At 41.6% G+C, this 27,412-nt stretch overlaps 1 protein-coding gene across 1 annotated transcript in view; it reads right to left on the bottom strand.

Moving 5' to 3' along the window:
- The window catches only part of LOC104160873 (inactive serine protease PAMR1-like), a gene marked incomplete at both ends in the record, with an annotated part of 30,454 nt that overhangs the window by 2,077 nt on the left and 965 nt on the right, over positions 1–27,412 (bottom strand). The window contains 4 exons of the mRNA XM_009699115.1: positions 1,048–1,114; positions 2,717–2,929; positions 5,608–5,778; positions 23,904–24,011. Coding sequence (XP_009697417.1) covers positions 1,048–1,114; positions 2,717–2,929; positions 5,608–5,778; positions 23,904–24,011 — 559 coding nt within the window. The remainder of the gene's footprint in view (positions 1–1,047; positions 1,115–2,716; positions 2,930–5,607; positions 5,779–23,903; positions 24,012–27,412) is intronic.

The following is a 27,412-nucleotide window of genomic DNA, read 5'->3' as shown; positions in this document are numbered from 1 at the left end:
CTTCTGTACTTTGAGGGTGGCAGAGCACTGGAACAGGCTGCCCAGAGAGACTGTGGAGTCTCCTTCTCTGGAGATACTCAAAACGCATTTGGATGCCTTCCTGTGCAACTGCTGTAGGTGACCCTGCTCTGGCAGGGGGATTGGACCAAATGATCTCCAGAGGTCCCTTCCAACTCTGACCATTCTGTGATTCTGTGATACATCACAGAGCTGGAGAGTGGGAGAGTATTTGGGAAGTATGTACTTGCATTGTTCCTAAAGTCTTCTCTAGGCATCTGCTACTGGCCATTGCCAGAGACAGTATATGGCTTAAGCTGGATCTTTATTCTGACCTGGTATGGCTGTTCTTAAGACTAAAAATGAGGACAGTTCTTGCACTGCATCTAAAAATAAATTAATCGTCTACTGAAAAAAAAAAAAAAAAAAAAAAGAACCTGAAATGAGAAATTACTACTTGGACAAAAATGAACCTGAACATTGCAGCATAACTAATTCAGATTGGTCGTATTTCAAGAAATCAGCAGAAGCATAAGCCCAGACAGGGCCTGATCTTTCATTCCTTCCTCCCCTCCTACTCTACTTCCTCCTCTCCCCCACGCCCACCCCAAACCCATCTTTATATCAGTTGTACTATATTGCTTTGGAAGGTGAAACTTAATGGGAGCAGATTATGTTGCTATATTCCCTTCTCTCCTTGTGCTCTCCCCACTCATTTCTTCACTAACATGGCACATGTTGATATTTTAAGACACATCATTAGCCCCAAGGAACTGTTCTCATAACCTGTCACAAGCTTGCAAGCCTAATTCTGGCATCATCCAGTCGTTTGCCCATCTCTTAACTGTGCATTTCTTCCTGTCTGCCTCCAGCAGCTTGCAAACCTGTGCTTAATCAGACCTCCCCTCCCAGCAGCTCTCATTGCTCAGTTATCAGTGGAGTTGTCGGAATGGCTGCTGAGGCAAGCTAAACACACAGGGCGGAAAGGAGAGGAGGGGAAAAGCAATCACATTTTTTCTTTAAACTGTAGTTGAGATATTGCATTCTCACCTTGACTGAACCTGCATTGGAAGCACTTTCTGTCTCACCAGGTCAGAGATCTTTGGCTCTCTGCAGGCTAGAAAAAATATAATGTTGCACAGTACTTTTCCACATTCACAGCTCAAGTGTTATGGTTCATACACATTTCCACTCTCACTAGCTATAGTGGACTGCATTAAGAAAAGAGGCAGTAAGTTACATGCATTAAAATAAAGATAGGCCCTAAAACCTAAAGCCTTGGAAAAATACTTCCCCACAGATCACCAGATTTACAACAGCGGAAGCAACTGAGTATCTTCTGCACTGGCACTTTCAGTCATGGAGGAAGATTTGTCCATCAGTGTGTCTGAATGCCAGATTTACACCACTACAGCTGATGGTTTGGAATCTGAGCAAACTTCTGCAATAATGGAATTATCTAAAAAATACTTAATTTCCATCTGTGTAGCCACACACAGCTAATCCCGGTGACTCGGCATACAGAGAAAGGCTGCAGGATGGTAACAGACTTCTAAGAGTCTGTTTGCTTGTGCACCCATGGAAGGAGCTGGAGACTCTGATTCACAGGAACACCTCAGAGTTACCTGAATATGTACAAAATAACAGAAGGGAGATCCAGGATTTCTCATTTTGCATATTCAATTTGTTTACTGGAGGACCATAATAAAATATTCAGGTTTATCAGTTCAAATAACTCTGCCAGGATTTCTTCCCTGCTGTGCACAGTGGAAGAAAAGGAATCTTGCAGGATGGATTTTATCTGTATGCCTGAGAACTTGTGTTCTGTGGGATTTAACAATATCTAGCTCTTTGTGATTACTGTATATGTTAACCTTTATGTCACTATCAAAGTTCACATCAATAAAGATGCTTTCCACAAATGATTATCATCAATAAAGATGCTTTCCACAGATGATTATACGCTTCAGGGAAACAGTATTTCCATCTAAAATAACAGAATAAAGCAAATTCCCCAGGGGACAGACATATTTCCTTATATTATCATTACTTCAGTTAAACAAAAATCCATTAAAATATGTGTCAAACAATTGCTTTGGGAAAATGAATTTGGCAGTCCCACAGCCCAAATTTATTCATCCATTCAGGGTTTCAGGCACGCTTAGAGTAGCTCCAGGTCAACAGCATAATTCGCTTTCTAGCAAAGGATTTAAAGCTGTGTTTCAGTGTTTTGATGAATACAGATAATTTAAGCATGTCCTCGAGTGGTTTTCTGAACCAAACCTTCAAGGCTGCAATCTACGGGCTTGGCCTTTTGCACTCATGACTGGTCTCATTGACTTAAAAGGACTGTGAGAGGAGAGCTGGGCCCTATGACAGCAACTCTGATGAGACAATTACTTCCTTCTATTTCAATTCCCTCCTGATCTTCTTTGATTTTGATCTTATGTAGGTTTGATCCTAGAATGAGGGTAATAAGGGTCTTAGGGAACACTCCTTTCCATGTTTAAAGATGGAAACATCTTCTGGAATCGCTGGCATCTTCTCTGGCTGAGTTTAGCCAGTAGAGATGGCAAACTACCAATCTCAGTATCAGGTGTCAGTCAGATGGCTTATTCTTAGCAAAAGCAATTGATTGGTGAGTGTAAATTATATAAACCAAATTCCAGTAAAACCATAGCAGCTTTTGTGAGTTGTGGTAAACAAGATTGTAAACTACCTTTTATGCAGATTGGCTGCTTCCCTGACCATTCTCCATCGTCTTGGCAGGTCCTCTGTTCGTTCCCACTAAGAACATACGAGTTGTTACAAAAGAAAGCAATGACTGTGCCAATTTTTGCATAGCGTCCATTCAAGAGCCCAGTGTCTTCTACTACTCTTCTGTAGCCATTGAGTGGGCCACCAGGATCTGAGCAGTTTTTTTCATCTAGAACTAATGATAGGGGAAAAAAATAGTAACCATTTTATCAGGTTCACAGCATTATTTTCACCCATCAGATTGCTTGGCATTTCATTCAGATGTTACTACATAATCTACATTTAATTCAGGATGCCTTTTCAAGACCCAACTGGGATCTCTGTCTTTGAAAAGATCAGATATTAAAGAAGAAATTATAATATACAGATGTCTCTTTATAATACACACTTTAGTCTTCACTGAAAGCATAAGATTCTCAAATTGTTAAAAAGACCTTAAAACGTAGCTGACAATCTTGAAAAAGAACCTTGACTTTACATGATACTAATGTTCCATTAACATTAACAGGGCTACTTCAAGAGCATAAAAGGATGCACTTAAACTGTTTGCAGGAAACAGGCCCTTGGTGTTCTTTTCCCTTTTCTGTACTTTCAATACTACACTGCACTTGGATAATAAAACCAGACTACTTAATTTTACTTCTATGTTTGGTTGCATTTTGGTTTCTTAGCACTGAGAGATCTCAATAATCCAGGGAAATACATGAATTGAAAGAGAACATATATATATAGATATATATTTACTGCTAGTAAAAATTTAATATGGAAAGCTTACTCATGCTAGGTTCTGCCTATGAAACCTCTTTTACTTGCTCCTTCCCAATATTTTCCCTTTCTTTTTATTTGTTGATGTGGCCTAAATCTGGATGACAGTATTCCCTATGTGATGCTAATAAATGCTTTTCCCTATATTTTTAACTTCTTTGCTCTTTCTATTTAGCAGTTGAAAAGGTACTTTTTTTTTTTTTCCTTTGGATTTCATCTTAGTTTTCTTGTCAGGCTGACAGTAACATGCAATCCTGCTTAATTCCTCTGTCTGATGTCTCGTTGCATGATAACCAGTGAAGATGTAGTTTAGACAGCTAGTGTTGGTGCTGCTCTGCTTATGAAGGACTGAGAAGACTGAGACATAACAATTGACCAGAAATGACCTCTTCATGTCATTGCTTCAGACTCAGCGGCCTGCTGAGTCTCACTTCACAAAAGCACCAACAAAGCGCTTAAACATTTATTTAAATCCCTGGGAGATCAGCACAGTAACAGTGCATACGTATGGCCCTGTCCTGTTCCCATATCCTTCCGTCACCAGACGAAGCCCAGCTCAGCAAACCACGTAAGCACATCGCTAACTGTAACAGTACAAGTTCAATGAAAAGCATATGCTCTTAACATCGAATGTATAATTCAAGCTAAGCATATATTTCAGTGTTTTCTTTAAGAACACTGGATTTTAGCATATGCTGAAGGTTATATATGTACTTAAATACTTTCCCACGAGTCATATTGTGTAAACAAAGAGGACGTCTGAACTTGCTCTCAACCAGGAGAAAGGGAGAAGCAGAGCCCTCTCTCCTTTTGATTTGGCTCCATTTTTCGTCTCTGTACCTCACAGGCTCTCTTCACTAGTGAACCATAAGTGACTGAAAACTGGATAGCAGCTAAAGACTACAGGGAATCACCCACAGGATAATGCTTTATTTGCAAGTTGCCTTCTGCACTGATATCTAGCCTAGAGGCATCATCTGATGAGCAGCGTGCATGTTTCCAAATGTAACTAAGCTTGACCAAATAAGTCAACGAAGGCCTCCTCTTATTTCATCCTCTGCCTCTCAGTAACTTGAACAGTAATTCTCTTCTTCCCTAAGCTCAGGGTTATGACTTTTTTGATGGATTAAAAACAAAGAGAAAACATCTGGGAAGGAGAGACCCAAATTACACCACCTAGCACTTCAGTAACAGCCAAGTCTGGAGACAGATCTTTCAAGAGATCTTTAACCAGGGACATCATGCAGCAGGGACTTTAGCACAATCCTGGTATTACATTTACTGCAACTAGAGATGTTCTCTCTAGATAGAAGAATGCCTGTTGCTTGCTCTTTCAGATGAACTGATATACAACTGTTTCACAACACTTTCCCCTCTCCCCCTCAAATTTACATTGTTTGCCACAACACACTTGTAAAAGCACTTTTCCAATTGATACAAATTGTTCTGGAATATGGAAATAAAATTGTGCAATACAAAACAACTAAAGAAAAACTAAAAGTCTCTTTGGATGAGAAGAAGGGCCTTGGAATTTCACAGTTGAATCAATGTGAATGGTAGGCATGCCAACTTGAACAGCCAGAACGAATGGAAGTTTCTCTTTCATCAGTTTTTCTCTAGGATGGGAATTTTGTTGAAATAAGGGTCTAGTCTGTATGCAGTGAGCCCCTAATTACCTCCACAGAATGCACCAGAGTTCTGCAGAGAAGGTATCAGAGTAATGACAATACACATAGTATACTTAGTAATGGAAGCAGCTATTCATTGTTGCACCATGTCTCTCACTTGGTTTTGGTCCTAGACATTTTCAGTCTGTGTATAAGAAGGATGTATGCCTAAAGTCTTTGAGGAAATTATTTTTCAGTCATTTGATGTTTCAGTCAGACCTTTATATAAGCAAGTCTTGCAGGCTTGGGCTCCAGCAGAGTAAAATAGGAATCCCTACTGCTTCTTAAAGACAGCAAGACAAAAGAACATCATGTTAAGCCACGGATCTACCAAATTTCAAGTGAGATTTGGATATTCTAGTTTCATGTGAATACACTGGCTAAAACATTTGATAATAATCAAAACTTAAAATGACCTTACCACATTCAGGATGATGTGTTGACCAAATCCCATCAAGCTGACAGTAGGCAACACGGCTGCCTTTTAAGCTGTAACCTGCGTTGCACTTGAAGTAAACCTGGGCCCCGTATTTAAAGTCATCTCCTTCCACAATACCATGAGCGGGAGCACCTGGAGTCCTACACATCACCACTGACAGTTCAGATATTTCAAAAAAATCCACTTTATTACAAAAACAGGACTGTGTTAGGATGATTCTTTATTTAGAACATTGAAAAACCAATTTAAATGGGCACAGGAGTCAAAATTACAAGACATATGCCAGTCTTTAGAAAGTTGTTTAGACGTCAGTTCTACACACACTTACACATACGCCACTTTTAAAACATATCTAGATCAATTCAGTTCAATGGGATTACTCAGAAGTGTGATCATGTGCACAAGTGTTTGTATCATTAGGGCTCATTTGCTCAAAATACTAGTGTTTGAAGCACTTTCCATCTTAACAGGGGTTTTGAATGAACTACCATGCTTGGTCAAGAAAAAATTTAGAGCCTTAAAAGCCTTAGATTGAAATTCTTTCAAATTCTTCTTTCCATTTTTATACAGTTTTTCAGACAACCACACTGAAATATTAAAGCATCATTATTTGCGTAGATCAAACATTATCAGAATGACATTAAAAAGGAATCTTGATATTTACCAAACTGTGATATTTACCCTTTCCACAGGGGTTTCTCTGTTGGGAAAATACTTACAGACAATGGTCTATTTAACTACTGCAAGTAGTAAATACTAGATTAAACATCGTAAGTAAGATTTTTCTGAGAGCATCAAACCAGCCGTACTAAATCAGAACAAAGGTCCATCCAGCACAGAAACCTGCCTTCAAGAGTGGAAAACAGTAGATTTGATGGAAGGAATATAAAAACAGAGCAAGCATATAGAATACTTTCCTGGCATATTGTGGCAGAATTCAGCAATCTGGGGCTCAAGGACTACTTGAACTACAATGGTATTTTAGGTAGAGCATACCCTGGTGGTTTTTACTTTTTTTTTAACATTAATTTGCTTGACTACATACTTGGTGTCCACCATATCCTGTGGCAATGAATTCTACAGACTAAGTGTTGTGTGATAAACACACTGCCTTCTTTGGTTTGGTTTCTAGCCGGCCACCTGCTAATTTCATTTGATGCTCTACTTTCTCTGTTATGAGAGACAGAGAACATCCATGCCCTATTCACCTTCTCCAAGCCACTTTTTAAGACCAGTTTTCTGTATATAGGAATTATATGTCTGTATTTATGTAGAAACTACAACAATGTAGGAAACACAGCATTTAGTACCTACACGGTTATCCAACTCTCTGTGTGTCTCTGGCTTGGCCTGGCCATTCATTCTGGAAAACTGCATAGGAAAGGACTCGGTGAATGCAAGATTTAGATATGCGTATGGGTTTTTTACCTGGGAGCTGTGGTACTCCACCGAAGACAGACAGATGAATGCTAAAGAGATGATCCCTACTTTATGCTTTTAGAATTTGACAACTTCTGTTTTGCCTCATAACTAGTTGCTTACTAACCTACAGCCAAATTTTGATCCTTACACTTCCAGATGAAAAACTTTTCTAAGGTCTCAGCCCTGTAATCCTTACACAGAATACACATGAATGCATCTATTTATATAGATTGTGGACCATCCAATTATACACATAAGGAAGAGATTCTTAAGTAATGGTCCTAAAGCACCAGCATTCGCAAGAACAAGGCTCCACAGAAATTCTCCTCAATTTACAGATTACTACAAACACCAAACAATGAGTCAGCAGAATCATTTGTGCACTAGTAAGCACAAGCCTTGGAAAGAAAAAATGTCTAATATTTAAGCATGAGAGAAGGGCCCAGACTCACTGCTCTAAATGAAAACACATCCAGTTAGCAGACGCTCAATATTTTTTCTTGGCTGCAAGTGTTCTGCATCAGTGTCATCTTTAGTGAAAGACTAATGATAAAAATTCAACAAAATTCATTCCTAGCCCTTGATGTTTCTCATGTGAAATATAGGCACACATACATATACATGCACATATAGGTGCATATGGGTATACACAAGCACATACATAAATGAAAGGGAAATAACGGGAGCATAAATTTTCTAGGTGTTTTAAATTCTCAGAACACTTGTCTTCCCAGTCATGATCTTTGTCACTCCCTCCATATCTTTCTCTGGACAGCAATTCATTTCAGTATATTTGTATTTCTCTCTTTCAATGTAAAGTCACACTCAGCTTGTCAAATGGGAAAAGAAGATGATTAGAAACATCTATGCACACTCAGAGTTCTCCTTTTTATCATAAATACAAGTTTTCTGTTTTGCTTCTGGTCCAGTTCAGCTCTGCAGAACAAATGTTTTGGTGCTTTTGTGTTCTAGGTCCACCCTGGAATAAATGTCACCAAGCCACACTTACTTTTTTTTTCCACAAAGTGTATTTGTTCTTGTTCAATCTCCTAAGTGATTAAGATATTTAATTTCTAGTCCTTTTGATTTGCTCTGGTTGCCAGACTTTCTTTAGATTCTCTGTGCCAGTGTGACCCAGCTGTAACAACTCTGGGTTTATTTATGATGCAAATTCATTTTTTCATGCACAGATTCATTTAGTACTGGAACTATGGCCTAGAGTACAGGATATGGAGGCAGAAGGTCATGAGACCTAATCATAGCTATAAAACTGTGGCCATGGGTAAGTTGCTTCATCTGCTGTATCTAACAAATGTGAGCACCCCTTTCCTCCCAGGGATGTTATGAGCATTAGCTCATACCCGCTTGTGTCAGAGTCACCGTGGGGTTTCTCTGATGGCAAAACAGCTACGTATTATTAATAGACATGTCCCTTTTGTTACCTGTGGCTTTATCTACTGATTGTCTGTTGTCTTGTAACACAGGATCTTCCCTCAAGGTCTCTCCTGTTCTTTAAACTTTGCCACTGGAGGCACAGCCACTTGTTTTATTTTTTCTTTGGATCATTCTGTAAGTTCATTCTTTCTCTCTACAAATTAAATGTGGGTTTGAATCTTGAGGTGTTCCCTGCATCTCAGTACCACAGCTGAGCTCTCTGTTTTTAGCTATATTATCTAGCCTGAAAGTGACATATAGTTACTCTAGTACCTGCCTCTACTGCTTTGGTTTGAGCTCTATAGCTTTTTTCTCGCTTCAGTTTGACTTGCTTTTTATCCCTTTCACCTAATATGTTTCTGGCAGCTCTTCTGCACCTTTTCCCTTTACTTGCGAACACTTCAGGCAATGGAGTTTTGAACAGTTATTGTGAAGGGAATCCTAGCCCCTGTGTGCTTCATCCAATTCTCTCTTATCTTTTTGTGGATAGCTTCCCATCAAGAGTGTGAATTTGACTGGTTTTTACATCTTTCAGAATGTGCAGTACATTCCATTGAACTTTAGGACAGCCTCCTTTGTTTGAGATATTTTATTGAAGTCTTTCAACATTCTCTCCTGGTGTAAGACTATATCCAACTCTCCAACAGGCGTTTCTCAGAAGTCAAAAAGAAAGGAAAAGAACATTTTGTAAATGTCATTCATACCTAGCTCTGCCCTTACCCTCTGGGTACACACACAAGCCATAAAATCTAACCACCTGAGCTGACGCAATTCTCTTCTAAGGTATTTGACATGATTGCAGATTCCCTTGCCTAGGCTGGATGGGCCTGATCCTGCCATCTACTGAGCATTTCTGAATATCAGTCCTCCTTCTCTGCATGGTCCAGCTTTCACAATCACGTGGGCTGGATGCCCCTCACAGCCCTCACTCACCCACAGCCATCCCCATCCCACTCTGTATCCAACCCCAGCTCCAACCTGTGCCTGGTCTAGCCTGACCTCTACAGCAGAGATGGGGCTGTGAGACGTTCGGAAAGCACTTCCTTGGGAAGCAGGTGGTGGGCTAGCCAGGAGCACTCTATGAACTCAAACCGTTCCTAGGCCACTAGTTAGACTGCTCTGGTCCACATGAAATAAATGATTCCTACTGCCCTGTGACTCTGGCTTCCTACCTTTAAGATGGCTTAGACGTGTCATTTGTGCTGTGTCTGGCTCTAGCATTACTTGTCCATAGCAAAATGAGAGAGGAAGGAGTAGGAAAATCTGGCTTGATAACCCGTGGGAGGACTTTCTCACTGACAGAGCAGTGGTTAAAGAAAGAACTGGCACCCATAGGTCTTATGCTACTTAAAGGCCTTATCAACATTTCCCTAGTGTCAGTGCAATGCCCTCTGAATAGCAGTCACTACCCAGGTTTTCACAAGGTTAAGACCTTACCTTTTCTCTCAGTGCACTTTGCAAAGCAGACAGAGGAAGAAGCAAAAGACAAGGTAGAGATCTTCAGACAGTATTATCTATGAAATGTACCATGAAGTCAGCAAAACTCACCCCAAACTGTAAGGTTTGAGACAACCCTGCCAAAATGGAACTAAGAGTGTCAGGATTTCAGGTTGCAGTGCTTGGTCTCTGCACCTTTCTCTCCACAAACGGAGGACCAAAGCCACCAGGAACCCAGAAAAATGGACTAGGTGGCTGCAAAATTCTACTATGAGATGGTAATGGACAGCCAAATAATGAAAAACATTCATTCAAGGTCTGCCAAAAAAATTTTGAGCAACCACGAGATTCTGTGAAGGTCAGGCTGATCACATTCTTCACGCCATGGTGTCGTCACACCTATAAAGATTCTGGTGAAGTTATATCTAGAAAACAACAGGAAAACTGGAGAGATTTCAGGGAAAGGTGAAACTAATGTTAGGGAAATATAATCTTGAGAGTGACTAAGAGCTAAGAATGACCACCCTGGTCATGCAAAAGCTAAAAACTACAATAATCTGAAAGCTAAAGCCAGAAAGGATACAGTAAAATGCTTAAAGGAAGACAAAGAGGTATATTCAGGCAGGATAAAATTCAGAACAGGAGAATTTTTACTCAAGAAAAACTCTATAAGAAAGTCTGCTTGACAAATGTTTGAAAGGCATAGTAGGATGTAAGTGGAAATGATATCAGTCTCATCATTTGAAAATTGAAACTCCAGCTGAAAAAAAACAAAACTGGGACAGACTTTGGAGAGAACAGGGCAGCACTAGCAAACCCATTATGAGCTGAGAGATTTTTTTAGTTTTATTTTTTCCATATGTTGCTACACCATGTTGTTCCTGGGAAGTTCCACAATTAATCTATACAGGCATATAGGTAACCCTTGTCACTTTAGGGTCTGGGGTGAGTTTTGGCCTGATACAGCTCTGTACAGTTCATAAGAGAGCAAAGTAGGAAGGTGTAAGACAAGGTGGCTACAGGCACCTTTGGCAGAAATGCTCAGTTGTGACAGTCCAGTTGTCAGAGAGAGAATAAAAACCAGAGCTGCCTCAAGTGTCTATATAACAAACTCACAGATTCCCAGTAAAACTTCCTACCCTTCTTGCCTCTTACTTTGGTATCCTGGAAAAAAGAAAGCAGTATTTCTGTCCTGTATGAAACATTAAAATGGCTCCACATTTCACAGACAACTTTCCGCAATCTGAGAAAAACTAGACAAGAGGAACAGTAAGTTCCTGAATTTTTAAGTAAAATGTTCCATTATTAACAATAACAGTGAAAATTCCTCTTCTTTTTAAATTATATGTAGGAGACATTCCTCAGATCTGAATTATCTGCCATTTAGAAATAGTTTTCATGCTCATTTTTTCACCAGTGAGATAAATTAGATGATCTCTTGAGCTACACTTTTCTCTCTTCAATGTCGTTGAAATCCTGCCTGATGGAATTATCATTTGCTTTTGTCCCAGGGTCCCTTCATTAAATGAACACCATTTTTTTTCTGCTGCCTTCCTCTCACCCACTTCCTCGTTAAATAATATATACCCCATCACACGTATCATACATTATCTCTAAATTCTGCACAACCTTTCAATAATATATTGCATGCCTGAAATAAATCTCATTTCTCATTGCTGGTACTAATAAAAGGTTTACATTTCCATTTTTGCCCCCCTCTGAAATATCAGGTGCAAGAACCTGTAATTGTATGGAGTTTTGTTCTTAATTTGCTTACAGGATTTTTTAATACTGCTACTGCTAAAAAAATGTATCTTGTTGCATATTCCCAAGTCAGAGTTTGGCTTTCAGGCTGACCTGTGCTAATGCATATAGCACATTTTGACTATGTAGTATTTGCTCTGGGGAACATTTTTCTATGTACTTGTAATATTGCTTTCGCATAAGGTGTGCTGGCATGCTCAGTGGAGGCCAAACACTGAAAACGGCCACAGAAACTGCACTTGGTAACAAGCAGGGGAGTAGAGCAGCTTCTGGTTTTATGAATCCTAGCATATGTCTTCTGCAGTGAAAGAGTGAGCTATGGACTTGCTTTGGGACCCCGGGTGCCACCATCCTAGCCAAACCAGTCTAATGACTTTCAGAGAAAGCCTAATAGAGACTGAAACTGAAGAAATGTAAATAACTATCCTCAGCAAGAGGACATTTTCTCAGGAGAAAGCCTAAATGACATTCTTTTCTCCAGTGAATGCTATCATGACCGAGCATGCTGCTAAAAGCCACAGCAGGCCCTGAGCCAGAGAAATGCTGTGCAGGGAACCTCAGCATCAGGATTTTGGATCCTGAGCTTTGGGGTTTCTTGGCTCCATGGCAGTGGTTGGAAAGTGCTCTGGAGCCAGAGAACCTGGAAGCCCCAGAAATCACAGCTCCAAGATGCTGTTGCTGGAGGGAGCATAACATGCACAGTATGTGGAAGTGGTTTCTTTTTATTTCTCCCTGATTAAGGAAATAATAATTTTTTAAAAATCTAGCAGAAAATATAAATTTCTTTGAAAATTTACTGCTATGAAACCATTCTAACAGAATACTCCCAGCCAGGTTTACCTACATGCACTTCATGCAGCTCGCTCATATTTGCAGTTGCTGCCTATGGCCAAGGCTGCTAAAGTCAATACTGGTAAATCCCATCAGGTCTGACTTTTGGCCTGCAAGTCTCTGATTTGATCAAGTTCTTTTTCTTGGTTTTACTTTTGTTTCGAGGGCAAGTCTGATTACAGGACTACCTGAGTATCATTACATAACAGTTCTTAAAGCTCATAATCTCTGTATTTCCAAAGTTTTTTATAAAATTAGTGTCTATCTGCATTTTACTGCTGGGGAAGCTATAGCATGGAGATATCAAGTGATTTACCTGAAGGCAAACAGTGAGTGAGTGGCAGAGCTAGGAACAGTCCTGTTCATCTCCTGATACTCTTACTACGTTTACATTTAAACTGACCCAGTTTGGTGCAGAAATTACCATTAAATAATTATACCATTACATAATCCACACATTGTTCTCAGCCGCAGTGTTCTGTGCAAAGGTGATGGAGCCATACGGGAGCAGATGGTTCAGCGTGCCTGAACGCAAAGCACAGGAGTTGAGGAGGGAACCAGAGGCGAACAGCTTAGCAGTTACTGCTGGGGACTGTGATGCCCTTTGCAAAGCCCTGTGAGTAAAGAGCTTTTCTGAATTCAGACTTACAGAACTTGTTGTCTTCATTCATAACAGAGATTATTTCCTAATCCTGGCCCAAGAGCTCTGTCAGTCCATGCAAATCTCTGATACCATTTATTCCTACACTTATCCCTTTTCTCCCCAGGGTGCATGCACAAGGTGAGGACGCCCCAGGTTCTCACAGGGTTTGCAGCCAGAAAAGAACTGATGTGGGGGAGGACTCAGATGGCTCTCCTGCGACATCATCCCTCTGCAGCTTGGCGTAGCAGCCCAGAGATGGTTAATGCTTAACACATAAGCCCACGGAGACTAACTTTAGCCAAAAGCATAAGGACATTGGCTGTCAAAATGTTTTTGGAATGGCTGTGTCCTCCACGAGAGAACGAGGTGAGGGATTTCTGGAGGCTGTGGCTCAGAGTGCTCAGGAGAACTGCTTTTTTATTCCTTCTCATAAGCAGTGAGCAGAGCTTTCAAGCAAGCATATGAGTTTGGTGATGGATTTGATGAAATAGCCTGCCAGCATCAGGAGGTATCAGGCCATCCTGCCATCCTGAGCCGGCATGGCTCCGCACTCTGCTCTGTGCAGGGCTACCAGACCTTGATGTATCAGGTCACACACACTATGAGGCAGGAGCCCTGACTCCAGACTTATGCTTTAGGAATCCCAGAGCTCTTGTCTGGTTCCTATCTGCCTTCAAGGTTCTCTGCGTGCTGGGATCATGGTCACATCGCAAGTCTGCCGATAGCAACATTGAATTCATGAGGTCCTGCAGCACCTCATAGAGCAAGCTGTGTAAGCTGTAGTGGGAATGTCCTGTCTGTGACACTGCTGACACTCTCCCTGAGCCTGCAATCATTTCAGCACAGGCTTTGTTCCTACAAGGAGCTCAATTCACAGTGATGGTACTCACACTCAGGAAAGAGCCTGGCATCTTCTGATGCTGCTCTCAAGATCAACTCTCAGCTCAAGCTCTCCTGAATAAATGGTACCAAACACTGCGGGATCCACCCTAAGGATGTTAACCTTGTTGCCACCACCTCCCTCAACCTCCCACCTCTCCTACACTGGAGAGAGCTGCCGGGAAGCCGCACGCTGACAAGCAGCCCAGCTGTCCTCCTCCAGACCCTGGCAAGAGCTGGATGTGAGTGAGAGCAGGAGAGGCTCGATGGCATTAGCTTTGCTATGTGATCATCATTCTTCCCCACAGCAGGATGAGTACCGCTTTGGAGGACAGGTGGTCTTGGTCAGGACTCTCTGAAGGAAATGCTTTCCGGGGGTGGTGTGTGTTTACATGGGCCATGTCTGAGGGGGCTGGTGATGTCCGGCATGCTTGTTCATCATCTTCTTTGCTGCCTCTCAGAACTTTTACTTTTTGGAGCTGGCAAGCTCTGTGTTTTAGGTGAAAAAAGAGTGTGTTTGCAACTTTTACAACCAGAAATTAGAAGGGGGTGAATAAGGAAAGCCAAGAGTGCTAAGGTTTGGGTTGAAATTTATTTTTTTTAAAAGCAAGACTCTCAAAGCAGAAAGCAAATACATGCAAACACTGCAGCAGATCCTGTACAGGAAAAGGCAAGGAAATCACTGTGATAAAAAGGTGTTCCCAGTGATGGCAGTTATTTTCTGGATTAAGGAGACTCCCAAACCTTGAAGAACAAGGATGATCTGAATAGGTACAGCCACAGACGCAAGCAGCACTGCTCTGCTTGGTCATGCCTGCCGCCACAGACTCAGCAACGAGTGGGAGAGGCTTTGGAAGCGGGGGTCTCAGAGGCACCTCCAACCTCTACATTATCACCGGCACTTTAGCCAGCAAGGCTAAGATACTAATAGCCAGCTCCACAAAGATGCCCATGTTGCGATGATTTCAGTAGCTAAAAGAGCAAATAGGTGCCTAAATGTCACTTAGGAACTGGCCTTCAGTATCAAATACAAGTCCTGGAAGGTTAACAAGGATTATTCCCCAAAAGTGTCCCCCCGCATTGCAGTAGCTTCTATTCAGGTTGCTAGCAAGGGAGGATTTTGGATAAACTACCTCTGCCCTCCCTCACTTCCATTTCAAAAGAGAGAAAACTCTCCACCCTCTTTCACGCCTCTTGTGATGCCCCAGGACACATTCTCCCAGCTCCATGCCCAGGTCCAGTCACAGCTCATGCAGAAATGCTGGGACAGACAATTCACCACAAAGATTTTTGGCCTTAATTTATCCCCCACGAAAGAGTCCTGGCAGTTCAAAACTCCTTGCACTGTTGCATTTTGCCAGTCCTCACATTAATCCCGGAAATGTCAAAGGAAATCATAACAAGAGCAGCTGATCAGCCAACCCCAAGTTCCAGAGATAGTAGATTTCCAGTCCTGCTCTCTAGGCCTCTTCACTTTTGCAGTGGTTCCACCAGCTAGGAATAATTACACAAAACTATGATGTAATCCCTACTGAAATCCAAATCTTTTCATTCCCTTCCAGCCAATTGGAACTCGCCTCTGATGTTTTCCAGCTCCCTGCTTCTGTGAATGAGACCGTATCCATGTGAAAATATGCTTGGATCACCCACTGTGATTTATTCATCCGGAGGCAATTTGGAGGTTGTTGCTTACAATTAGCCACTTGATCTTTATCAGCATTGTTCTTAGCCCTTAGAAAGCTGTGTCTCTGGATACAACCTTTCCGGTACTTGGATGGCCTATTTAATTATACAACTGGACCTGTTTGTGCATGGGATACTGGAGTGAGCGAAATCCTAACGATCCTCAACATTCACTTTCTCTGTCAGTGGCAAGAACTAATATTTAGAATAAGTTCCCCAATGTGTCCCTTGGAACACATCACAATACCACACTGCAGAGAAGAGCACTATCTGCTCAGGGGGAAGATTGTAGGGCAACAGAGAAGCTGATATGCTCATTATTATACCAAATTACAAAGGAGAGTAAATCATCTTGAGGCGTTTAATTTTGGAAATATCAGTTTTGCAGCTAAACAGGGACAAGCCCAGGCAATGCTGGATGAGAAAGACACTCTAAAGAAATGCATATTGCTTTGAAACAGTGTTTCTGAACATACATTAACTGTAACAGGAAAACATCGTTTAATGATATAGATTCACCCTAGCATAGCTGACAGAATAATTTATTCAGCCTTTTGCAGGGATCTGAGCTGGATTTCAGACAGGAAGGAAGATCTGGCATTGCCTGTTTAAGAAAAAGAGATGGAAATTACCAAGTGATGAGATGAGAGTGTAGGGTTTTTTTTATGAAGGGAACTAAAAAGCAGGAGAGTACTAAGGAAGTAGCAGGGCAATTTGGTTGGCTGTGAAATGCAGTTCCTGAGCTCTTGAAGAAACCAAAGAGGAATATGGGAGCCATAAGAAAGAGCAAGTGGAATACAGCCTGGTCGTTTGTGCCATCATTCCTACCGCCTGGGGCCATTCTGCCTTGGCAGTGTTTTGTATCAGCTGCAAACAGCGTGCAAGACAGTGAAATCATGCCCATGAGCGCAACAAAGGGAAGCGTGTAAGGTAGCTTGCCTCAGAGATGTTTGAGTGTAAAATCCTCAAGGAGGAATGAAGCCTTTGAATGAACTTTGGGGGAAAAAGAATGAAACTGTCAGCATTTAAGCATGCTGGTTACTCCAGCAAACTTTCAAAGTAGTTTTAAGGTTACCTTAAAGCACTGCAAGAACATGCAGCCTGCAGGCTTGCACCCTAGAAGCTGCGAACAGTGTATCAGTCATCTTCAGAGAGGACAAGGAGCGGTTAGAGGCACAGACCCCAAATCTATAATCTACCCTGGGCCCTTCTCTCATTTCTTCTAGTTCCAAAGAAACCAAAAGATACATCTCCTCACCCTCAGCTAGAAGGTGGAAAACATCTCCAGCAGCAACTTATAACTGCGTACCAGTCCCCTGTCTGTGACCTTTGCAAAAGGTAGGAGTGAGCCTTAAGTGTGCCAGTGATGCAGACTGGTTTTTTATCCTGCATGCACTTACTCTGTCCTGAAGAGCTGAGTTATGCCATACATTAGAGCAGACCTGTCGGGAAGGCTTAGTCTCCTAAGTGATTCAGTGATGAAATGACAGGGAAAAGTATCTTTGTCCCATCCAGCGTGGCAAGAATACCCGGAATGTAGCTTGGTCCAGCCTGTCCTCCTGCAACACTGATTCATCCTTCCACATAGCAAGTCATACCAGGGAGAATCCTGTGGATGGTTTTATCTTAAAGGTATGTTAGCAGACTGAAGAGAAAGCTCAGGATTGTTTTGGGGTGGGGCAAATGGAGATTCCTTATGAATCCATTTGATGTGGTTTAGAAGTACACCTCTTCTCCTATGGCAGGATGGATCCTTGGATGGATTACGTTAACAAAGAGACAATTTCTGATGTATTTAGATGATAGCAATGCCTGGTGCTATGATCTGGGCAGAGCACCATGGGTTTTTACCAGACACATTTCACTTTCTGAAAAAACTAAAAAACCTGGGTACTTAATAGACACCAAGAAAATAACAAAGGGACAAGAGGAACTGTCAATAAAGCAGATGTCCTGTCTCTTTCACCCTTGCTGTCAGCTACACTTACTGGAGTTTCAAAACACTATAAAAGTATTATGAGATCAAACACTGCTAAACAGTGTGAGCAACTTCTTCCCAGAGACTGCATGACTTGCCCAGTCCAACAGTCGTATTGACAGAGCTGAAGGAAAGCTCAGTCCTAGGGACCAATTTTCTGCAGGCTGATTCACAAGCAGCAGTTGTTTAGTGATTGCTTCAGATACCTGTAGCAATTTCGAACCTCAGCCATCAACCTCATTTTTCTCTTAGGTGTTTCTGTCCTCCTATGGGGCATCTTGGCTGTTTGTATAACAGGAACCAAGCAGCTTTAGTTTATCACTCAGTGAATTAAGAAAACCCAAAATTGATGTTAGGTTACCTCAAAGCACCAGACAGAATGTTTGGTGTTTTGGCAGTTGCTGTGCAAACAGTTCCAGCATCCTTCTCGCCAAGGGAGAAGTTTCCAGGAAATATACTGAAGTGAAAACTGGGAGCAGAAATCTCTACCTCCATCTCAAGCCAAGCCCTTCACACACTAGGCACTAAACAATACAGATCTTGCCTCCCAAACACATGATTCGCCTGGAAAGGAGTATACGATGGGGCAGCAAAGATAACATCCTAGCAAATGTCTAGCCAGTATCACAATGTTCTTCTGATCAGCTCAGGAGAACAAAAGAGGGCATTATCCTGCCAGAACTGAACTCTGAAGGTGACTTATCCGAAACCTTTCTGAGGACTGCAGTATTATTATCTTACCTCGCTTTGCAGAGACATGTGGGTCAATGAAGCTTCCTGTATGACTGCACTGGCCTTGTCTTCACTGCAGGATTATCTCGCCCTGTCTGAACTAACTGTCCTTCTGAACAGTCTTGCCCATAAAGAGCAATTTAACCAAGTAATAGTGCTCAAGGCACAAGTAGCGATACTACGTTGCCTCTCAGAGGAAGTCCCAGGAAGGTTCTGGAGAACAAGCTACCTCTGAGAGCATCCTGCCTGTGTTCACACTACAGGGTTGCTGTATGACAGGCTAAAGGGTGGTTCTGGTTTAAGCTTTATCCTGTAACCCCTAATAGGTCTGCAAAACCTGCCACTTTCCAGTTAAAGGTTTTTGCTAGTGTGTGAGTCTCAAGGCAGGTGAACCCTTGGATTGTGACAGTGTAAAAAGGCCACTACTCCTTAGTAGCTCCAGGTATATATCTGCCTTGGCAGCAGAAGGAGTTGGGTTCTTATTTCCCACCCTATACATGCAAGCCTATAGGGTGGACAGTAGAAATGTGATGGAGAAAGAGTGGCATTAATCTCATCTCTTTGACACAGCCACCAAAAAAGCCACTTTGACACAAGTGGGGAAGAACTCTGTCCCTTTAAAAAAGCTGTAATAAGCTATTTTCCACTGGAAAAAAAAAAAAGTAAAACCCAACAACCAACCAAAAAAACCCAATGACAGGGCTAGCAGCAGGGAAATTAAGAGTCATATTTCTTTTTGGAACAATTCCCCTGGAACAGGACTGATTTCCAGGCCAGAGTGGCAAGAAAAGGTTCAGGAGCATTTAGTTATACTTGAAATTCTCCACTGTAATAATGCAGCGTAGGCATGGTCTAACAAACACACGTGGGCTGCAAATGGCACAATAAATACCAGCAATTATAGACAGTGATAATGGCACTCCTGGAAACCTATTACTGAGCATCTTTCTGACAAAGTTTAAAAAAACTCCAAGCATTCCCTTAGAAGACATGTCCATGATTAGGTAAGAAAACTAGGTTTAATGTCCTGAACCTTTCCCCAGTGCCTCATGCTAGACTCTGCTGGGATTAAAGCTCTGTCTAGCCTACGCCAAGCACTGACAGCTCTACGGGTTTCTCCCATAGCAGAACAAGGCAGGGGGTGGGGGAGTGTTAATGCTTTCTCCCTATCTTAAATATCAGTTAGTCAGTCTGTTAAGGGTGAGGGCATCCCTAAGAACCAGCCCAAGTCACAGTTGTATGGGGCCAAGAAGGATGGAAGGGGATTTTATCAGCAGTGGGGAAGGGCCTGAAAGCCATATTCAGAGGCTTGTTGGAATATAGTAAGGCGAGCCCTAGCAACATCATAGGCTACAGCAAGGAGTTAGTTTATACAGCTTAGTCAGTTGGATTAGACCCTTCATTAGGATGCAGAACAAACCTCTTCTTCTTGGCAGACAGGAGTGAGAAACAGAATAAAAATGGAAATCAGATCTGAGCCCTGAATTCCCCATTCAGCATGAGTTCCTCTTATTTGAGTAGGAACTCTAGTTTGCCTGGCTTTGTTTGAAATAAAGGTAACAGGAAATTTCAGGGCAGGATGAGGTCAAGGTCTCTTGCTTTGGGGCCAGCAAGCCTTGGGAGGATGCTGGAGTCAGAACACCCCGTCCTAGGAGGAGGACAAGCAGAGAGGGAGAGCATTTGCCATGGGGTAGCAGCAGTACCATCGCTCTACAGCTGCATCTTCAGCAGGCAAACTCAACACTGAGTCTTTGGAAAAGACCTTTCTTAGTTTGAGCTGAACGAGTAGTTGTCACGCTGTACAGAGTCATTGACAGTTTGACACTTGACTGGATGCTTTTTAGCATGCAGAGCACCAGGATGAGGCCACTAGTCAGCTTGTTACCTTTTCCTTAATGTGCATCTTTTAAGGAAGTTGCTGCTTTGTTTCAGTGTATTGCAGGCTAAGAGAAAAAGATGATCTGTTTTGGGTTTTTTTTTAATGCCTCTGATTGCAGGATTATTTGCGTTAAAATCCACAGAGGTCAGACAGAAAAGCCTGAGTTTCATCTCAATCATGTCAGTATGGCTAAGGTGTCACTGGGAGGGGTAGGCAGGTATACTGCAAATTCAGTTTAAGATCAGAAAGAAGGTCAAGTATTTAAAATAGGAATTAGTTTTCTCTACTTACTGTATCATCATAACAGGGCATGCTTATGTGTAAGAAGGTATTTGTTGCTGGTCTCCATGACTTGTCTTTATTATGTTTTAGGGAAGAATAAAGAAGGAAAGATCTCGCTCTATTGGTTAGCATTTGTTTTACAATTTCATATAGATTTTCTTTTAAAACAGTCTCTGGACTGAAATCAGACATATTCAGATAAAATATTTGTTGCCCTGAAACAGTACTGATTGATAGAAATTTTAACAGCTGTTAGAAAGATACATGCCTGCATTTCACTTTGTGATGTTGAAGCCTTTAAATCACTATATTAGCTGCTCAAATTGTAAACAAGATGACAATTTCCTGGCTGCCATAGTAGAAGAGAAAAGAGACTGCTAGTTATAAGCAACTTATGCCTTTAATTATTTTATTAATTTTATTAATATTGCAAATTGTAACTGACAGAGCAATTAGGGTTGAATATTACCCCAGGAAAGCAGCTTGACCAATGTTGATCATCCTGTTAAATAGATGGAATTTAGTTTAACAGAAGAAAAAAAAAGGTTCCCTGTGGTTTATCTCATTAAGGTGATTTCCATAATTCCAATAGTGATTCCCACATCTTTAAAATTAAACTTGGTAACAGACAAAAAGATACAGCTGCATTGGGATGGTGAGGGATTTAGAAAATTTCTGATTCTGTTATGAAATGTCCATTGCTTAATTTGTTTAATCTGGCCTTAACTTATTCCTCAATGAGGTGATACCACAGTCTCGCTTCCTCTGAAGTACGTCCCTTGGATTTCTGTAAAACCCTCATATCTCTCTGGGTACCTTCTGTTGCACCACCTCAAATCTTCTACATGCACTTAACATTAAGGGGCTCTAATTTTCTTTCCTCTTATACCTATTTTCCATCAACATAAATCCACTGACTTTAAAGGGATTGCACCTGACTTGCTCCAAGAAAACCAGACTGAAAAAATTAGCTTCAGAGTGTACAAAGACATATTCAATATGCCAAAAGTGACCATTTTATGATTGTTTTCTGCAGAAATAAATTTATTTCCCTTGGCTCCACCTCACAAGACAGCACTGTTGCTGCAAGACCTAACAGACAGAAAGATTCTGAGCATGACACAATCTCCCTTCAACATTTAAACTGAAATGCTTTTCAGGAAACTACATGACTAATTTTTAAAGAATTACTGCCACAGATATTTTTTCCAGTTCTTCCTTTTGCTCTTAAAAAACAAATCAAACTTTAACTTTCTGCCTTTTTCACCCCATACACTGGAAAATACTTAGGATACATTTTGGCGAAACTGAAGGAAATATCTTAAGAAAAATCTTCTTTGAAGACAAAGAGAACAGAGATTTGCCACGATGTTTTCCTACTGTGAGGTTTGCTGTTCACATACAGAAACAAAGAAGTCAACCTTTATCTATGTTATGGAAGGCAGCAATATAGGCGCTGGCAAAAATATTTGCCAGCATAAGCAAAAGGCAAGCATACAGCTGCAAAAATCATAAAGTAACCGTATTTTATCCACCTAAACTGTTCTTTCACAAATGAAACTACAGGATTCCTGTCAAGTTAAAAATCTTACCGTATATATTTTTAAGTGTCTCCTCCCTTTTACTCTGTTACTGCCTATACCCTTCATTGTTTACAATAAGACAGAAGTCTCATCCTATTGTTTTTCAACTACCTCCTCTATTGTTTGCTGTATGTGTTGCATGGGTGAAGTTTCTACACTGCAACTACAAAAGAAAACTAGTAAAAAAATATGAACTTCATTTCTTGCCTTGACTGTAGTGTAGAGCCTGCCAAAACTAGGGTTGAGGTTTGCTGGAAATTTAATTAATTTGAAATTTAGGTTGGTTCTGAACCAGACAGGAATCTTTTCTTTTTTTTAACTCTCTCCTAAAGACAGGAGACTAATCTCACTGAGCAGTTGCAAAGAGCTCGGGAGTTTCCAGTCCCTAAATGACCTGCTTAAACAACTACTCACAGGAAGGAGGCTGTTAGCAGAAGAGCCAGCCACATTACCCCTGAGGTCAGGAACCTCAATTTTCAGCAACCCCTTCCTTACAGAAAACATACCAGAAATCTGTGCAGTCTGGCAGAATGTGGCATGCTGTTCAGAACGAAAACTTTTTCAGGCTTATAGAAAATGTAAAACTACCTCTCTTCTGGTCTGCTGGGAGAAAAGTCAAATTTTATGAGCTGCTTCTAGATCTGCAGAAATTGAAAGGTCTTTTATCTCAAAACAATCCATGCAAAGAGGTACCTTGTCACTATGATTTAACTCTCCGATGAAGTAAAAGCAATTCCAGGAGAGAAATCCACTCCTGACAATGGAACGTGTGGGGAAAAGATTTTGAAGTAGTGAGGTTTGGTATATATTGGTTGCTCTGACACAGAACTGAAAACTCTAGGAGCGGGCAAGGCATCATATGCCTTTCAGCCAGAGTAATGCCACAGCAGGGCACAGTAAGCCATGCTTTCTGTCTTGGGCCAAATATGATGCCAAGTGGATTTCACTAGTATCACTGAAATCCTCCAGGGTCAGCTGGAGCTCTAGCTCAGTGACTTTAAATATTGCACAATGCTCCTTTCAGCTAGTAGAGGTGATATAGCCTTTATCATAGCATATATTCCACAACTCTTACTCCTTCTCTTTCAAGTCCTGTTAGGTGAAGACATTTGCTGAAACCCGAAGAATTAAATTACTAGATCAGACAATTGATTTGAATTCATTTGAACCCAGTTATTTTACAATTTGCTCGGTAGGACAAAACCAGGTGTATGGCTGTACGTAGAGTGAGGACCACCAACACAGATACGGACAGAATCTAACCTACTTCATTTGTTTTGATACCAAGTCTCTGTCATTCATGGTGCCAGAACTCTACCTTTCAGGTGGCTGTGAGGGGAGACAAACTTCCTAGGACTGACTCTGGCTAGAGCATCAAGCGCAGCTGGGGTATATGCTTTTAGAAGAGAACAGCTGATGCACACAGTGGAAAGTAGCAGGCAGGTATATCTCTGTCTCATAAGGCTAGTCTATTACAAGATTTCTCGTGTGCTGTTTCCCAGATCCAATTCTGTTCTACCTTTTTATACACAGATATAAAACTCCAGAAGTATTCAGTGGAAATCTTCATAAACTGCAAGTAATGTGTCTTAAAAAATGCCACAAGAAGCTCAGTGCATTCTCTGGCACTGTGACTGGCCTAACCTACATATCAGTGACACTCCTCACAGTTAATGGCCTGCATCAGTGACAACCCTGGAGGCTGGTCAGACACACAGTGCTTGTACTCACAGTTTTCACAGCGATTCCCTGTATAGCCAGCCAGACAGGCACATTTGTAGGTACTGCTTTTGTCCAGAATGCACGTTCCGTCATGAAGACATGGAGATGAAGAACAAGCTGTAAAAGAAAAGCAAGAACATTCATGGTCTCTCATAGCATGGAGGTCCTATCTATTTTTCCTCATGGTGGTTGTGTCTTGGGGCAAATTACATATCCTAGTTAAAAGTTAGGAAGAGCCTAACTTTTAACAGTAAAGGGCCTAATGCATGTCAAAAAGCTTTCTGCTCTTCTTTCTTACTTACTGGAGAGGGGACCTTTTAGGGATGGGCAGTTTTTTTCCCAGCATTTATCGCTTGCTCTTACCATTTTCCTTTAACTGTAGTCAAGTGGTGAAAAAGGTTTGTGGAAGAAAAATAATTTACAGCAAGCTCCAACAGTGTTCAGAGCTTGGCCTAAATTAAAGAAGTTTAATATCAACCTACATTTCTCCTGCCATTCATCCCAGAGTTTAGGGATAAGTTCTGAGATCCATGGTTCTGGTGGGTTTTTTGGGTCTCAGATCATGTCATCCCAGACTTTGGGAGCTGCTTCGCCCCTGAGGAGCATTTCTTTGGTGTTAGGTTCAGGAAGATCTGAATGGTCATGATGACCCTAAGTCTGCCAGAGAAGCTCTTGCACACCACGAATCTAACACTGATACACATCAAACTGTACATATTAGCATAAATTAATATCAGAATGTGTAATTGCACCATTTAATATCAGCAAATTCCACTGTGCAATAACACACACACTTTTTTTGTGCCTGCTCTGAGGGGAGATGAATAAGTAGAACATAATTTACTCTCAAAAATACAAAAAAATCGTTTCCACTTAGATTCTTTTCCAAATTGAGTGTAGGTTTTAGCAGACAGAAAATAGAGCCAAAATCTCAAGATTTAGATCCAGATTAAGATTCAGGTAACTCCAGCACCTGAGGAGTTCAGGATCTGATGCCCTGCTTCAAGGTCATCTTAACAAAACAAGACTCTGCAGCAAAGCTCACATCTGGATCCATACCAAACGCTGAGTTCAGTTTCAGCTCAGATATTGACTACAAAACAGATTTCTTGCCATCCTAAGGAATTATCCAAGCATGACTGATAACTTACAGATTAAACTTAGAGATCATAATTGCTAGAAAGGTCTGCATTCTAACTCATTTACAGATCTTCTTTGTCCTTCCACACTGAACACATTGATTACTTTGGTTATAACAGAAACACGAATCTTTGTGCCAGCCTTTCAGTGTTCCAACCCCGAGCAACCCTCTCTGGGGGACCTATGGTGAGGTTCTGCACTACTACATTTAAAGCATTCTCTCTGCTGCAGTTCAGAATGACAGATATCAGAATCAGCAGTTTTCCTTGCAAAGACTTCACTTGAAGCATAATCTGAGTCTTTTACATCCAGATGGCAGGAGATAAGAAATATATAGATGCCACATATGGATTTCTCCGGAGGTTTCATGTAGTGATGTAACAGCAATTCATACATGGCTAGGCAATGAACATCTTCCAGGTCTCACTGAAGACTAAGGTCTGACTAAGGACAGTAATTCATTCGTTAGAAGGAATATATATGTGGCAATGGTACTGTATCCAGCTAACATAAAATATCACTGAGAAAGGGAAGGAGAAGCAGAAGAGCCTGTGCAGGCTGATATTTTGCAGTTACTGGTTTGAAGCCAGTGAACTTTCCGCTTTGTCCTTGCCCCAGCTTTGTCTCATGATTCTGTAAAAGTAAGCATGTCAAGTGAACGAGGATAAGTGCCAGATACTGTCCTTGAAAATGCCTAATACTCAAGAGAACTAAGTATTTTTCTTTTTAAAGGAGTCTTGATTTCCTGGCTTCAGTCAAACAACATGGGACAGCACTACAAAAGGTTAAAGCCCCTATGTTGTGTCAAAGATCACTAGCTTGGGGGTACAGAAAGTAAAGCGTTATTGAAATTCAGTAACAGGCTTTCATCTAACTAGATCTAGCATATGTCTAATCCCTAAAGACCCTGATGCCTCCCCATCTGGCCCCCCATCCTTCTCATCTGAAGTCTGTTGAGAGAATTCTAGTCACTGATGCCAATTACTGGTTCCCATTTGACGCCTGGCATGGGATGGAACCTAACACCTGCTTCCAGACCAGGCAGCACAGCAGGTTGTCTGGTTTCGTCCTTTAATAACTACACATGCAGTGACCTTTCCTAAAGGGGATATAGGCTTTGCAGCTTATTTTGTATCACTCCAAACCTTTCTGGAAGTTGAACCAGTGACCTCTGTGCAGTCAGTGCCACTGCTTCAGCAAGATATGACTTCCAAGCCAGCACACAGCTCAGAGGAAGGGAAGACAGAAAGGGAAGGAATTCAGTTCTGACAGCATAACATGCTTCTTCAGTCCTCTCTGTTACACTACTAAGGTGCCGGGGACATCAGATCACCTCCATGTCCTGGTTCACATCCTGTAAGCACAAATGCTGCTGTTGCTTTCACCTGCAGCACAGGGAATTGCTCTAGCAAACCCTGAGCAAGCTGTTCTGGGGACTTCAGCTTTTCTGCAGTGCTGTGTACAGACGGAAATTTCAGGGCAAATGCTTCAGTATGCAATGTGCTGCCAGAGCTTTCGATCCTGTGCTGCTCCCACTTTCAATTCTACGCTGCCCCATGCACGCCGTATTCTTCCCCTAAACCATCCTGCTGGCCAGGTTAATGCTTCACATAAAAAGACACTGGGTGTTTTAAAAGCCTTTCACTGCAGCTACACATTAGGCAGAACAGCCTCATAATAAAGCGCACAATAAGACCTCCTCACAAACTCTAAGGAGCCCTTTGCAACGTGCTTTGTGTGGATTACCACACTTGCAGCCACCCAGCCTCAGAATAATTACCACTAAAAATGGGGCGGAAATAAAGTGCTCAACAGTATTCGAATACCAAGTGTTCCCTGCTGGGCCGAGAAAACAGAATCAATTCAGCTTGCACCATACGGAAAATGTTAGTTCCCTGAGTGTAGGCAGCCCTTATGCAACATAGCCCACACCAGATTCATTTGTTCTATATCACCTCTCCTGCTGTAAGCCCAGGCGAACTATCAGTAGCTAACTGCTCCTTCTATGTTACTAACAGGTAGTAAAGACAACATGTGAAGAACAGGGCAGGCTAAGAAATGGCATAGGCATGGCCTCCAGCAGTATGCACATTTCAGATTGCTAGTTACAGCCCTGATCATTGTTAACAGCTGATCCACCGTGGGTTTGTGTATTTATATAAGGATTATATAAACTAACTAAACTTCCGGAGCCAGATATACCCTGGATGACCTCATGAAATGTGGGTCACAAGGGTGTGCAGAAGGCAAGTTATGGTGAGTCATAGATCTTGCAGGGTTTATCTATGGCAAAGCAGCACACTCTGATTAGCCTTCTGTGCCAGGAGTACTGTGGATAGATTTGACCAAAATTCCCTATGCAGCTAAACAAGGAAGAT

The sequence above is a fragment of the Cariama cristata genome, unplaced genomic scaffold (assembly GCF_000690535.1).
Source record: "Cariama cristata isolate BGI_N322 unplaced genomic scaffold, ASM69053v1 scaffold16334, whole genome shotgun sequence".
NCBI lineage: Eukaryota > Metazoa > Chordata > Aves > Cariamiformes > Cariamidae > Cariama > Cariama cristata.
Note: the sequence above shows the minus strand (reverse complement) of the source record. Positions and strands in the feature narration are given on the sequence as shown.